General features: G+C 48.4%; 1 protein-coding gene across 1 annotated transcript in view; it reads right to left on the reverse strand.

The window, feature by feature from the left end:
• LOC129864854 (lecithin retinol acyltransferase-like) overlaps positions 1 to 9,045 on the reverse strand; it is a 15,759-nt gene extending 6,714 nt beyond the window's left edge. The window contains exon 1 of the mRNA XM_055937138.1: positions 8,434 to 9,045. Within this exon, the coding sequence (XP_055793113.1) occupies positions 8,434 to 9,036 (603 nt within the window). The 5' untranslated portion in view covers positions 9,037 to 9,045. The remainder of the gene's footprint in view (positions 1 to 8,433) is intronic.
• Between the last annotated feature and the right edge of the window lie 6,142 nt (positions 9,046 to 15,187).

The raw sequence follows: 15,187 nt of genomic DNA on the forward strand, positions 1-15,187 counted from the left end.
AGATTCTTCAAAGTAGCCACCCTTTTTCCTTGATGACAGCTTTACACTTGGATTCTTTTGCCTTATGGTCTCAGAGTCTTTCACACGCCTTTTTGCAAACCTCAGGCATGCTGTCATGTGCCTTTTTCTCAGGAGTGGCTTCCGTCTGGCCACTCTTCCATAAAGCCCAGATTGGTGAAGCGCAGAAGAGACTTCTGTCCTTCTGGAAGGTTCTCCCATCTCAGATAAGGAACTCTGTAGTTCTGTCAGAGTGATCATTGATCTTGTCCGGTTTCTCAGTTTGGTCGACGGCCAGCTCTAGACAGAGTCTGGGTAGTTCCATATTTTTCCCCATTTCCCAATGATGGAGAACACTGTGCTCTTGGAAACTTTAAACACTGTAGAAATTGTTTTATACCCTTCCCCAGATATATTCACCTCATCATAACTATATCTCAGAGATCTACAGACAGTTCCCTGGACTTCATGGTATAGTTTCTGCCCTGACATGCACTGTCAACAGTGGGACCTTATATAGACTGGTGTATTTATTTTAAAATCATGTCCAAACAATTGAATTGGCCTCAGGTGGAGTGTCATAGCAAAAAGGGTGTGAATACTTGTGTAAATGAGATATTTCTCTATTTCATTTTCAATAAATTTGGAAAACAAGTTTTCACTTTGTCATTATGGGGTTATTGTGTGTAGATATGTGAATTTAATTCAGGCTGTAAGAACAAAATGTGGACTAAGTCAAGGGGGTGAAAACTTTCTGAAGGGGTTGTAAGTGTAAAACGTTCTGTGTTTTTGCGTGAAGTTAAGGATTCTGTCTATAATAGTCCCCAAGTAATTGAAACTGTTGAACCTCTCTACCTGTTTTCAATTGAGGGTCCGCTGAGGTAACTCATGAGTACACTCGCAATGGCTGCCTGGTATTGCAAAGCAATCATTTCCATGGTATTTTGTAATGTTCTATCAACTGATGCTAGATTGCCATGGTAATGTAGAATGTTAATTCAAATGATGCGGCTCATGCAATATAGTGTATTTTTTTTGTAATGTCCGTTGGGTTGACTCAACAAATCAAACCACAGATTGAAGGGTACACTTCCTGCTTTTATTTTATGGCAGGGGTACACTCAAAATGGCTGCCAATCCACTCATTATGCCATCATTGACTTGAATAGAGAGTCCCTTTCTATTCATTCTATTTCTATGGTCCCTACACTGTGAACAATACAAAAGTTGGTTTCAAGTGCCTAGGTCATGTGATCAAGGAGCTATTGAATTGTAAGTTATTTGTAATAACTATCTTTTTAAAACATGTTGAAATAATTGAATGAGAAAACCAAAGGGTGTAAAGCATGCCTCTCTGTGAAAGGAATAATAGACAGCGGAAATTAGATTTGAATATTGTGATCATGCACTTTGTTGACTGTCCCAGGCTGTCTACACAGTTGCCATGTAATTATGTACACATTGTTTTCCTTCATGAAGAACCTGAGGTAGCTATTGTTTGATAGCTAGCTCAAATCATTTGACAGGGGCTCCCAAGTGGCGCAGAGGTATAAGGCACTGCTAGAAGACGTCACTATAAAACCCTGGTTCAATTCCAGACTGTATCACAACCACCCGTGATTGGGAGTCCCATAGGGAGGCGCACAATTGGCCCAGCATTGTGTAGGCCGTCATTGTAAATTACAATTTGACCTTAACTGACTTGCCAAGTTAAAAATATATATATTGAAGTTCAAATATCAAACCAATTTCACCAAGGTCCAAACCTCAATTCACTCTTAGAGTAGAGCCAATGGAACAGAACGTGCTAATGGGTTCCTCTGGAACAGAGCGCGCTAACGGGTTCTCTAGAACAGAGCGCGCTAACGGGTTCCTCTAGAACAGAGCGCGCTAACGGGTTCCTCTAGAACAGAGCGCGCTGACGGGTTCTCTAGAACAGAGCGCGCTGACGGGTTCTCTAGAACAGAGCGCGCTGACGGGTTCTCTAGAACAGAGCGCGCTGACGGGTTCTCTAGAACAGAGCGCGCTAACGGGTTCTCTAGAACAGAGCGCGCTAACGGGTTCTCTAGAACAGAGCGCGCTAACGGGTTCCTCTAGAACAGAGCGCGCTAACGGGTTCTCTAGAACAGAACGCGCTAACGGGTTCTCTAGAACAGAGCGCGCTAACGGGTTCTCTAGAACAGAGCGCGCTAACGGGTTCTCTAGAACAGAGCGCGCTAACGGGTTCCTCTAGAACAGAGCGCGCTAACGGGTTCTCTAGAACAGAACGCGCTAACGGGTTCTCTAGAACAGAGCGCGCTAACGGGTTCTCTAGAACAGAGCGCGCTAACGGGTTCTCTAGAACAGAGCGCGCTAACTGGTTCCTCTAGAACAGAATGCGCTGACGGGTTCTCTAGAACAGAGCGCGCTGACGGGTTCTATAGAACAGAGCGCGCTAACGGGTTCTCTAGAACAGAGCGCGCTAACGCGTTCCTCTAGAACAGAGCGCGCTAACGGGTTCCTCTAGAACAGAGCGCGCTGACGGGTTCTCTAGAACAGAGCGCGCTGACGGGTTCTCTAGAACAGAGCGCGCTGACGGGTTCTCTAGAACAGAGCGCGCTGACGGGTTCTCTAGAACAGAGCGCGCTGACGGGTTCTCTAGAACAGAGCGCGCTGACGGGTTCTCTAGAACAGAGCGCGCTGACGGGTTCTCTAGAACAGAGCGCGCTAACGGTTTCTCTAGAACAGAGCGCGCTAACGGGTTCCTCTAGAACAGAGCGCGCTAACGGGTTCTCTAGAACAGAACGCGCTAACGGGTTCTCTAGAACAGAGCGCGCTAACGGGTTCTCTAGAACAGAGCGCGCTAACGGGTTCTCTAGAACAGAGCGCGCTGACGGGTTCCTCTAGAACAGAATGCGATGACGGGTTCTCTAGAACAGAGCGCGCTGACGGGTTCTATAGAACAGAGCGCGCTAACGGGTTCTCTAGAACAGAGCGCGCTGACGGGTTCTCTAGAACAGAGCGCGCTAACGGGTTCTCTAGAACAGAGCGCGCTAACGGGTTCCTCTAGAACAGAGCGCGCTAACGGGTTCTCTAGAACAGAACGCGCTAACGGGTTCTCTAGAACAGAGCGCGCTAACGGGTTCTCTAGAACAGAGCGCGCTAACGGGTTCTCTAGAACAGAGCGCGCTAACTGGTTCCTCTAGAACAGAACGCGCTGACGGGTTCTCTAGAACAGAGCGCGCTGACGGGTTCTATAGAACAGAGCGCGCTAACGGGTTCTCTAGAACAGAGCGCGCTAACGCGTTCCTCTAGAACAGAGCGCGCTGACGGGTTCCTCTAGAACAGAGCGCGCTGACGGGTTCTCTAGAACAGATTGCGCTGACGGGTTCTCTAGAACAGAGCGCGCTGACGGGTTCTCTAGAACAGAGCGCGCTAACGGGTTCTCTAGAACAGAGCGCGCTAACGGGTTCTCTAGAACAGAGCGCGCTAACGGGTTCTCTAGAACAGAGCGCGCTAACGGTTTCTCTAGAACAGAACGCGCTAACGGGTTCTCTAGAACAGAGCGCGCTAACGGGTTCTCTAGAACAGAGCGCGCTAACGGGTTCTCTAGAACAGAGCGCGCTAACGGGTTCTCTAGAACAGAGCGCGCTAACGGGTTCTCTAGAACAGAGCGCGCTAACGGGTTCCTCTAGAACAGAGCGCGCTGACGGGTTCTATAGAACAGAGCGCGCTGACGGGTTCTCTAGAACAGAGCGCGCTGACGGGTTCTCTAGAACAGAGCGCGCTGACGGGTTCTCTAGAACAGAGCGCGCTAACGGGTTCTCTAGAACAGAGCGCGCTAACGGGTTCCTCTAGAACAGAGCGCGCTAACGGTTTCTCTAGAACAGAACGCGCTAACGGGTTCTCTAGAACAGAGCGCGCTAACGGGTTCTCTAGAACAGAGCGCGCTAACGGGTTCTCTAGAACAGAGCGCGCTAACGGGTTCTCTAGAACAGAGCGCGCTAACGGGTTCTCTAGAACAGAGCGCGCTAACGGGTTCCTCTAGAACAGAGCGCGCTGACGGGTTCTATAGAACAGAGCGCGCTGACGGGTTCTCTAGAACAGAGCGCGCTGACGGGTTCTCTAGAACAGAGCGCGCTAACGGGTTCTCTAGAACAGAGCGCGCTAACGGGTTCTCTAGAACAGAGCGCGCTAACGGGTTCCTCTAGAACAGAGCGCGCTAACGTGTTCTCTAGAACAGAGCGCGCTAACGGGTTCTCTAGAACAGAGCGCGCTAACGGGTTCTCTAGAACAGAGCGCGCTAACGGGTTCCTCTAGAACAGAATGCCCTGACGGGTTCTCTAGAACAGAGCGCGCTGACGGGTTCTATAGAACAGAGCGCGCTAACGGGTTCTCTAGAACAGAGCGCGCTAACGGGTTCCTCTAGAACAGAGCGCGCTAACGGGTTCTCTAGAACAGAGCGCGCTAACGGGTTCTCTAGAACAGAGCGCGCTAACGGGTTCCTCTATAACAGAGCGCGCTAACGGGTTCTCTAGAACAGAGCGCGCTAACGGGTTCCTCTAGAACAGAGCGCGCTAACGGGTTCCTCTAGAACAGAGCGCGCTAACGGGTTCCTCTAGAACAGAGCGCGCTAACGGGTTCTCTAGAACAGAGCGCGCTAACGGGTTCTCTAGAACAGAGCGCGCTAACGGGTTCCTCTAGAACAGAGCGCGCTAACGGGTTCCTCTAGAACAGAGCGCGCTAACGGGTTCCTCTAGAACAGAGCGCGCTAACGGGTTCTCTAGAACAGAGCGCGCTAACGGGTTCTCTAGAACAGAGCGCGCTAACGGGTTCTCTAGAACAGAGCGCGCTAACGGGTTCTCTAGAACAGAGCACGCTAACGGGTTCCTCTAGAACAGAGCGCGCTAACGGGTTCCTCTAGAACAGAGCGCGCTAACGGGTTCCTCTAGAACAGAGCGCGCTATAGGGTTCCTCTAGAACAGAGCGCACTAACGGGTTCCTCTAGAACAGAGCGCGCTAACGGGTTCCTCTAGAACAGAGCGCGCTAACGGGTTCCTCTAGAACAGAGCGCGCTAACGGGTTCCTCTAGAACAGAGCGCGCTAACGGGTTCTCTAGAACAGAAAGCGCTGAGAAATGAGAGCTCTTTTCAAAACGACTTCTTCCTGCCTGGTGTTCCATGAACAACTGTTAAAAGCAACAGACAGGCTCATTTAAAATAAACTCAGGCTCTCACCAGACCTGCAGACTCCGAAGCCTTGTCAGCCTATCAACTCAAAGTAGTGCAAATTGCCTATTTTAAAACGTGTGATGATACATTGTCGTTCCATAGTTCTCTCAGCCTGGTCCTAATTTACATGTCGGTCCTTTTTGGGGGGCAAGGGGGAGTTTGATCCCGTTTTGCAGCCCAGCTTACATGGCCAAATCATTGTCTGTGTGACAAACGGCACCCTAAACACCATGGGGCCCTACTTTAGACCAGAGCAGGGCTCTACTTTAGACCAGAGCAGGGCACTACTTTAGACCAGAGGAGGGCACTACTTTAGACCAGAGGAGGGCACTACATTAGACCAGAGCAGGGCCCTACATTAGACCAGAGCAGGGCTCTACATTAGACCAGAGCAGGGCCCTACATTAGACCAGAGCAGGGCCCTAAATTAGACCAGAGCAGGGCACTAGTTTAGACCAGAGCAGGGCTCTACTTTAGACCAGAGCAGGGCCCTACATTAGACCAGAGCAGGGCACTACATTAGACCAGAGCAGGGCCCTACTTTAGACCAGAGCAGGGCACTACATTAGACCAGAGCAGGGCCCTACATTAGACCAGAGCAGGGCACTACATTAGACCAGAGCAGGGCCCTACATTAGACCTGAGCAGGGCCCTACATTAGACCAGAGCAGGGCCCTACATTAGACCAGAGCAGGGCCCTACATTAGACCTGAGCAGGGCCCTACATTAGACCAGAGCAGGGCTCTACATTAGACCAGAGCAGGGCTCTACATTAGACCAGAGCTGGGCTCTACATTAGACCAGAGCAGGGCCCTACATTAGACCAGAGCAGGGCTCTACTTTAGACCAGAGCTGGGCTCTACATTAGACCAGAGCAGGGCCCTACATTAGACCAGAGTAGGGCCCTACATTAGACCAGAGCAGGGCCCTACATTAGACCAGAGCAGGGCCCTACATTAGACCAGAGCAGGGCTCTACTTTAGACCAGAGCAGGGCTCTACTTTAGACCAGAGCCCTACTTTAGACCAGAGCTGGGCCCTACTTTAGACCTGAGCAGGGCCCTATATTAGACCAGAGCAGGGCTCTACATTAGACCTGAGCAGGGCCCTACATTAGACCAGAGCAGGGCTCTACTTTAGACCAGAGCAGGGCCCTACATTAGACCAGAGCAGGGCCCTACATTAGACCAGAGCAGGGCCCTACATTAGACCTGAGCAGGGCCCTACATTAGACCTGAGCAGGGCCCTACATTAGACATGAGCAGGGCCCTACATTAGACCAGAGCAGGGCCCTACATTAGACCAGAGCAGGGCCCTACATTAGACCAGAGCAGGGCTCTACATTAGACCAGAGAGCAGGGCTCTACATTAGACCAGAGCAGGGCCCTACATTAGACCAGAGAGCTGGGCTCTACATTAGACCAGAGAGCAGGGCTCTACATTAGACCAGAGCAGGGCTCTACATTAGACCAGAGAGCTGGGCTCTACATTAGACCAGAGAGCAGGGCTCTACATTAGACCAGAGCAGGGCCCTACTTTAGACCAGAGCAGGGCCCTACATTAGACCAGAGCAGGGCTCTACATTAGAACAGAGCTGGGCCCTACATTAGACCAGAGCAGGGCCCTACTTTAGACCAGAGCAGGGCCCTACATTAGACCAGAGCAGGGGTCTACATTAGACCAGAGCATGGCTCTACATTAGACCAGAGCAGGGCTCTACATTAGACCAGAGCAGGGCTCTACATTAGACCAGAGCAGGGCTCTACATTAGACCAGAGAGCTGGGCTCTACATTAGACCAGAGCAGGGCTCTACATTAGACCAGAGAGCAGGGCTCTACATTAGACCAGAGCAGGGCTCTACTTTAGACCAGAGCAGGGCCCTACATTAGACCAGAGCAGGGCCCTACATTAGACCAGAGCAGGGCCCTACATTAGACCAGAGCAGGGCCCTACATTAGACCAGAGCTGGGCCCTACATTAGACCAGAGCAGGGCTCTACTTTAGACCAGAGCTGGGCCCTACATTAGACCAGAGCAGGGCTCTACTTTAGACCAGAGCAGGGCCCTACATTAGACCAGAGCAGGGCTCTACTTTAGACCAGAGCAGGGCTCTACATTAGACCAGAGCAGGGCTCTACTTTAGACCAGAGCTGGGCCCTACATTAGACCAGAGCAGGGCCCTACATTAGACCAGAGCAGGGCCCTACATTAGACCAGAGCAGGGCCCTACATTAGACCAGAGCAGGGCCCTACTTTAGACCAGAGCTGGGCCCTACTTTAGACCAGAGCAGGGCTCTACTTTAGACCAGAGCAGGGCCCTACATTAGACCAGAGCAGGGCCCTACATTAGACCAGAGCAGGGCTCTTCTACTAGACTCTGACCAAAATGTGTACACCATAATAGCCCTGTCTACACTGTTAGAAAAAAAGTTGCAACCTTGAAGCTAAAGTGGTTATTTGTCTGTCTCCATAGGATAACCCTTTGAATAACCCCTTTTGGTTCTAGGTAGAACCTTTCGAGGTTCCACGTAGAACCCTTTCCGAAGAGGTTTCTACAAAAGGGTTATATCTGGAACCAAAAAGGGTTCTGCTATGGGGACAGCCGAAGAGTTTAGGTAATAGGGTGTCATCTGGGACGGACCATTGTCTGCTCTACAAACCTATTGGTCCATATTGACGCGCATCATTTAGCATTGCTCACTAAGTAAAATAGGCTAATGACCACTTTTAACCTATTTGGCTTGAGATTAATCAAATTCTAAGTAAAACAAACTTTTTTTTTTTATCAAGGCAGATAGGTCTATCACCTAAACCAGCAATTACTAGTTCACAGCATTCAATTAATCTATTAATTCATATTTTAATATTTTAATTATGTTAGTTACAGAGTCCGGCAGCGTCGCTCTGTGAAAACTACTCACCGGCAAGCAACAGTACCAATCGCGTACACAGGACGCACACCAAATGGATGATCAATACTTTAGGGATCTTTTAAATGTCCCAATGGACACACACTGGTTTCAATTATGTTACGTTGAACCGACGTAGAATAGAAGTTGAATTGATGTCTGTGACCAGCACGGTGGGCCTATTTAGGAAAACTCCGTTATCATTTTCCAGCTAGTTTAACATTGGAATATATAGCTTTCAGACAGATAGCCTCTTCAATGTGTCCGTGCGTAAAAAAAGAAGAAATAGCCTAGTCTAGGCCAATATCAACATGTTACCTTGTCAGTTTGAATGCTGATTGCAATGCCATACCGGCAATAAGTAACGAAATGTTCACAGTTATTCCAAAGCAAGCTGTACGCTATCTTCCCAACCAGTTTCTCCGCTCTACTCGCGATCTCTTCGCCATCAAACGGTCGTTTCTGCACGGTAGTGTCCATAGTGTTCAGTAGAATTGGTGCTCCATACGCAAAGTCCTCAACAGTATCCACCCGGATGCTGGCGCTCTTGGATAGAACTCCGAGAACTAAGCGTTTGTTTGTTACCATCACCTGGATGGAACGCTTGTCCGTTGTAAAGAGTGGCAAGATATCCGGAATCAGATGCGCCACCCGGTTACCTCCTAAATAGATGCCGAAATGAGTGAATAAAGTCCGGGGCACTTCTAGCAAGTCTCCCCGTTGGTATATGGAGTCTGGGAGTGCGGCGCCGGCGGAGGTATCCGGGACTCCCTCTCTCCCCCCCTCTTTCTCGCAGTGATGTGTAACTCTCTTCTTCTCCCTCGCTCTGTCTGTGTCTGAAAACAACAAACTGGGCCTGAAGACATTGAGGTGAGTGAGGAAGAACACTTTTTCCAGGAGTAATGTGAGCGAATTCAACATGTTTTATTGGAGGAGATTCCTTATCCTTGTTTTTCGGGACGTTCTCCTCCTCGCCTCACGCTCCTCTATCATCTTCAGGTCACGGTCAGTTTCAACGAGGGGCCCTCGGTGACGTCGTGAGGGATCCGAGGGAACCGATTGGCTGCTGTTTGAGAGCAGATGAGTCACATAGTAGGTGTTCTGAGTGACACTTGTAGTGCTAAAGTCTTGTTGACTTCTTACAGATGTTCTCGGGCTACATTCAGGCAGTGGACATGCAGATCACAATTAGTTACAGTTAGCATAGCACAATGTATTCTGCAATTAGTTACAGTTAGCATAGCACAATGTATTCTGCAATTAGTTACAGTTAGCATACCACAAGATATTCTGTAATTAGTTACAGTTAGCATACCACAAGATATTCTGCAATTAGTTACAGTTAGCATACCACAAGATATTCTGCCATTAGTTACAGTTAGCATACCACAAGATATTCTGCCATTAGTTACAGTTAGCATACAACAAGATATTCTGCCATTAGTTACAGTTAGCATACAACAAGATATTCTGCCATTAGTTACAGTTAGCATACCACAAGATATTCTGCCATTAGTTACAGTTAGCATACAACAAGATATCCTGCCATTAGTTACAGTTAGCATACCACAAGATATTCTGCCATTAGTTACAGTTAGCATACCACAAGATATCCTGCCATTAGTTACAGTTAGCATACAACAAGATATTCTGTAATTAGTTACAGTTAGCATACCACAAGATATTCTGCCATTAGTTACAGTTAGCATACAACAAGATATCCTGCCATTAGTTACAGTTAGCATACAACAAGATATTCTGTAATTAGTTACAGTTAGCATACCACAAGATATTCTGCCATTAGTTACAGTTAGCATACCACAAGATATTCTGCCATTAGTTACAGTTAGCATAGCACAAGATATTCTGTAATTAGTTACAGTTAGCATACCACAAGATATTCTGCCATTTTGCTGCGTTGTGTCTGTGGCAAATAGCCTAATAGGTCCATTGCATCATGTGTGTTTACACTGGGGAAAAACTAGTTTCAACATTGTTTCCACATCATTTCAACCCCCCCCCCCCCCCACAAAAAAATACATGTGATTATGTTGAATCAACCAACTTTTAACAAAAATTCAATGACGTGAATTTTGTTGTTGATTTCACATTGAATTGTTGGTTGAAAACTAAACCAAATGTAAATCAAAACTACACGTTGAACTGATGTCTGTGCCCATTGGGTAATGTATTGCCTTTTACAAGGTTATAATGTTGACACAGTCATAGTACAGTTATAGCACAATGTGTGCTGAATGGTGCCTGAGAATCAAATCAAATGTATTTGTCACATGCTTCATAAACAACAGGTGGAGACTAACAGTGAAATGCTTACTTACAGGACCTTCCCAACAATACAGAAAGAAAGAAAATAGAGAAATAATAGATAAATACACAATGAGTAACGACGGCTGTATACACGGGGTACCAGTACCGAGTCCATGTGCAGGGGTACGAGGTAGTTGAGGTAGATACCGTATGCACATACAGGTAGGGGTAAAGTGACTAGGCAACAGGATAGATAATGAACAGTAACAGCAGGGTATGTGACGAGTCAAAAATAGTTAGTGGAGAAAGGGTCAATGCAGATGGTTAACCAATAGCTACCCAGACTATCTAACTAACTATTTATCAGTCATATGGCTTGGGGGTAGAAGCTGTTCAGGGTCCTGTTGGTGCATTGGTATCGCTTGCCGTGCGGTAGCAGAGAGAACAGCCTATAACTTGGGTGACTGGAGTCTTTGACAATTTTTAGGGCCTTCCTCTGACACCGCCTGGATGTCAGGAAGCTTGGTCCCAGGGATGTACTGGGCCGTACACACTACCCTATGTAGCCCCTTGCGGTTGGATGCCAAGCTGTGATGCAGCCAGTCAAGATGCTCTCGATGGTGCAGCTGTAGAACTCTTTGAGGACCTGAGGGCCCATGCCAAATCTTTTCGGCCTCCTGATGGGGAAGAAGGTGTTGTCGTACCATGACTATGTTGGTGTGTGTGAACCATGATAATTCCTTACTGATGTGGACACCGAGGAACTTGAAGCTCTCGCCCCACTCCACTACAGCCCGTCGATATGGGTGTGGCGGGCTCAACCTTCCGTTTCCTGTAGTCAACGATCAGTTCCTTTGTCTTGCTGACATTGAGGGAGAGGTTGTTGTCCTGGCACCGCACTGCCAGGTCTCTGACCTCCTTCCTGTAGGCTGTCTTATCGTCGTCGGTGATCAGGCCAACCACCGTTGTGTTGTCAGCAAACTTGATGATGGTGTTGGAGTCGTCCCTGGCCATGCAGTCATCAGTGAACAGGCAGTACAGGAGGGGACTGAGCACGCACCCCTGAGGGGCCCCGTGTTGAGGATCAGCATGGCAGATGTGTTGTTATCTACCCTCACCACCTGGGGGCGACCCATCAGGAAGTCCAGGATCCAGATTGCCGGTGACTGATAAGGTAAACCCCTCCATGTTATCTAATAAATCCCAGAACATAGTCCAATCTGTGCATGCGAAACAGTCCTGTAAGCTTAGCATCCACTTCCGTATTGAACGCGTCACTGGTACTTCCTGTTTGAGTTTTTTTTGCTTGTAAACGGAAATCAGGAAGGTAGTTATGGTCAGATTTGCCAAGTGAAGGGTGAGGGAGAGCTTTGTATGTGTCTCTGTGTGTGGAGTAAAGGGGATTTAGGTCCTCCACCTGCACAAGAGACATGCTGGTAGGAATGAGGTAAGACGGATTTAAGTTTCCTTGCATTAAAACCACCAGCAACTAGGAGCGCCACCTCGATGTGCATTTTCTTGTTTGCTTATGGCCCTATATAGCTCGATGAGTGCTGTCTTAGTGTTAAAGAGACACACACATCTCCCACTTAACCCCGAGCTGCCGTTCGGTCTTGACGATGCATAGATCTATGTTATCCATGTCGTTGTTCAGCCATGACATAAGACATTACAGTTCTTCAGGTCCTGTTGATATCTTACACATGTTCTATAATTCTGTACCAGAGTTCTGTTCTGTGGTCTGATGTGTTCTATAATTCTGTCCCATAGTTCTGTTCTGTGGTCTGATGTGTTCTATAATTCTGTACCAGAGTTCTGTTCTGTGGTCAGATGTTCTATAATTCTGTCCCATAGTTCTGTTCTGTGGTCTGATGTGTTCTATAATTCTGTCCCAGAGTTCTGTTCTTTGGTCTGATGTGTTCTATAATTCTGTTCTGTTCTTTGGTCTGATGTGTTCTATAATTCTGTACCAGAGTTCTGTTCTTTGGTCTGATGTGTTCTATAATTCTGTCCTGCAGAGTTCTGTTCTGTGGTCTGATGTGTTCTATAATTCTGTCCCAGAGTTCTGTTCTTTGGTCTGATGTGTTCTATAATTCGGTCCCAGAGTTCTGTTCTGTGGTCTGATGTGTTCTATAATTCTGTCCCAGAGTTCTGTTCTGTGGTCTGATGTGTTCTATAATTCTGTCCCAGTGTTCTGTTCTTTGGTCTGATGTGTTCTATAATTCTGTTCTGTTCTTTGGTCTGATGTGTTCTATAATTCTGTTCTGTTCTTTGGTCTGATGTGTTCTATAATTCTGTCCCAGAGTTCTGTTCTGTGGTCTGATGTGTTCTATAATTCTGTCCTGCAGAGTTCTGTTCTGTGGTCTGATGTGTTCTATAATTCTGTCCCAGAGTTCTGTTCTTTGGTCTGATGTGTTCTATAATTCTGTCCCATAGTTCTGTTCTTTGGTCTGATGTGTTCTATAATTCTGTCCCAGAGTTCTGTTCTGTGGTCTGATGTGTTCTATAATTCTGTCCCAGAGTTCTGTTCTTTGGTCTGATGTGTTCTATAATTCTGTCCCATAGTTCTGTTCTGTGGTCTGATGTGTTCTATAATTCTGTCCCAGAGTTCTGTTCTTTGGTCTGATGTGTTCTATAATTCTGTCCCAGAGTTCTGTTCTTTGGTCTGATGTATTCTATAATTCTGTCCCAGAGTTCTGTTCTGTGGTCTGATGTGTTCTATAATTCTGTCCCAGAGTTCTGTTCTTTGGTCTGATGTGTTCTATAATTCTGTCCCAGAGTTCTGTTCTTTGGTCTGATGTGTTCTATAATTCTGTCCCAGAGTTCTGTTCTTTGGTCTGATGTGTTCTATAATTCTGTCCCAGAGTTCTGTTCTTTGGTCTGATGTATTCTATAATTCTGTCCCAGAGTTCTGTTCTGTGGTCTGATGTGTTCTATAATTCTGTCCCAGAGTTCTGTTCTTTGGTCTGATGTGTTCTATAATTCTGTCCCAGAGTTCTGTTCTTTGGTCTGATGTATTCTATAATTCTGTCCCAGAGTTCTTGTAACGATCGTTCTCCTCCTCTTCGTCTGAAGAGGAGGAGCAGGGATTGAACCAAGGTGCAGCGCGTTGAAATGACATGATGAATTTATTTAACAAGACAAAACGAACTATACTTGAAAATGATACAAAATAACAAAACGAAAGTAGACAGTCCTGAACGACGAACTTACATACAACGTGAAGAACGAAATGAACAGACTACATGAAATGAACAAACCGTATACAGTCCCGTATGGTGCAAACATTGACACAGACACAGGAGACAACCACCCACAAACAAACACTGTGAACCGCCTACCTAAATATGACTCTCAATTAGAGGAACGCCAAACACCTGCCTCCAATTGAGAGCCATACCAGGCAACCCTAAACCAACATAGAAACAGACAACATAGAATGCCCACCCAAACTCACGTCCTGACCAACTAACACACAAAACTAAACAGAAAACAGGTCAGGAACGTGACAGTACCCCCCCCACAAGGTGCGAACTCCGGACGCACCAGCACAAAATCTAGGGGAGGGTCTGGGTGGGCATCTAACCACGGTGGTGGCTCAGGCTCCGGGCGCGGTTCCCACCCCACCATAATCCATCCTAACTTCCTCCAACATAGAATGTCCACCCTCTTTCTTCCCCCACACAATTCTCTTAATAATATATTAAATAAGGATAACACCAGGACAGAGAGATAAATCAAGATAGAGGGATAGATAAGACTATAGAGATAGATGAAGATAGAGAGGGAGATTAGGATAGAGGGGCAACTCCGGACTGAAAGGCAGCTCCGGACAGAGAGACAGCTCTGGACTGATGGGCAGTTCTGGGTATCCAGCCTTTTCAGGCTGAAGGGCAGCTCATGGCTGACTGACGACTCTCGATGCTCATGGCTGGCTGACGGCTCTCGACGCTCATGGCAGGCTGACGGCTCTCGACGCTCATGGCAGGCTGACGGCTCTCGACGCTCATGGCAGGCTGACGGCTCTCGACGCTCATGGCAGGCTGACGGCTCTCGACGCTCATGGCAGGCTGACGGCTCACGACGCTCATGGCGCTCTGACGGCTCTGGCTGCTCATGGCTCTCTGACGGCTCTGGCTGCTCATGGCTCACTGACGGCTCTGGCTGCACATGGCTCTTTGACGGCTCTGGCTGCTCATGGCGCTCTGACGGCTCTGGCTGCTCATGGCTCGCTGGCGGCTCTGGCAGATCCTGTCTGGTTGGCGGCTCTGGCAGATCCTGTCTGGTTGGCGGCTCTGGCAGATCCTGTCTGGTTGGCGGCTCTGGCAGATCCTGTCTGGTTGGCGGCTCTGGCAGATCCTGTCTGGCTGACGGCTCTAGCGGCTCCTGTCTGGCTGATGGCTCTAGCGGCTCCTGTCTGGCTGACGGCTCTGTAGGCTCATGGCAGACGGGCGGCTTTGCAGGCTCATGGCAGACGGGCGGCTTTGCAGGCTCCTGGCAGACGGATGGCTCAGATGGCGCTGGGGAGACGGATGGCTCAGATGGCGCTGGGGAGACGGATGGCTCAGATGGCGCTGGGGAGACGGATGGCTCAGATGGCGCTGGTGAGACGGATGGCTCTGGCCGGATATGGCGCACTGTAGACCTGGTGCGTGGTGCCGGAACTGGAGGCACCGTGCTAATGATAAGCACCTTCCTACTAGTGCGGGGAGCAGGGACAGGGCACACTGTATCCTCAAAGCCTACTCTACCCCTGATGCGTGGTACCGGCACTGGTGACGCCGGGCTGAGGACAAGCACATCA

The sequence above is a fragment of the Salvelinus fontinalis genome, chromosome 11, assembly GCF_029448725.1.
Source record: "Salvelinus fontinalis isolate EN_2023a chromosome 11, ASM2944872v1, whole genome shotgun sequence".
NCBI classification, from domain to species: domain Eukaryota; kingdom Metazoa; phylum Chordata; class Actinopteri; order Salmoniformes; family Salmonidae; genus Salvelinus; species Salvelinus fontinalis.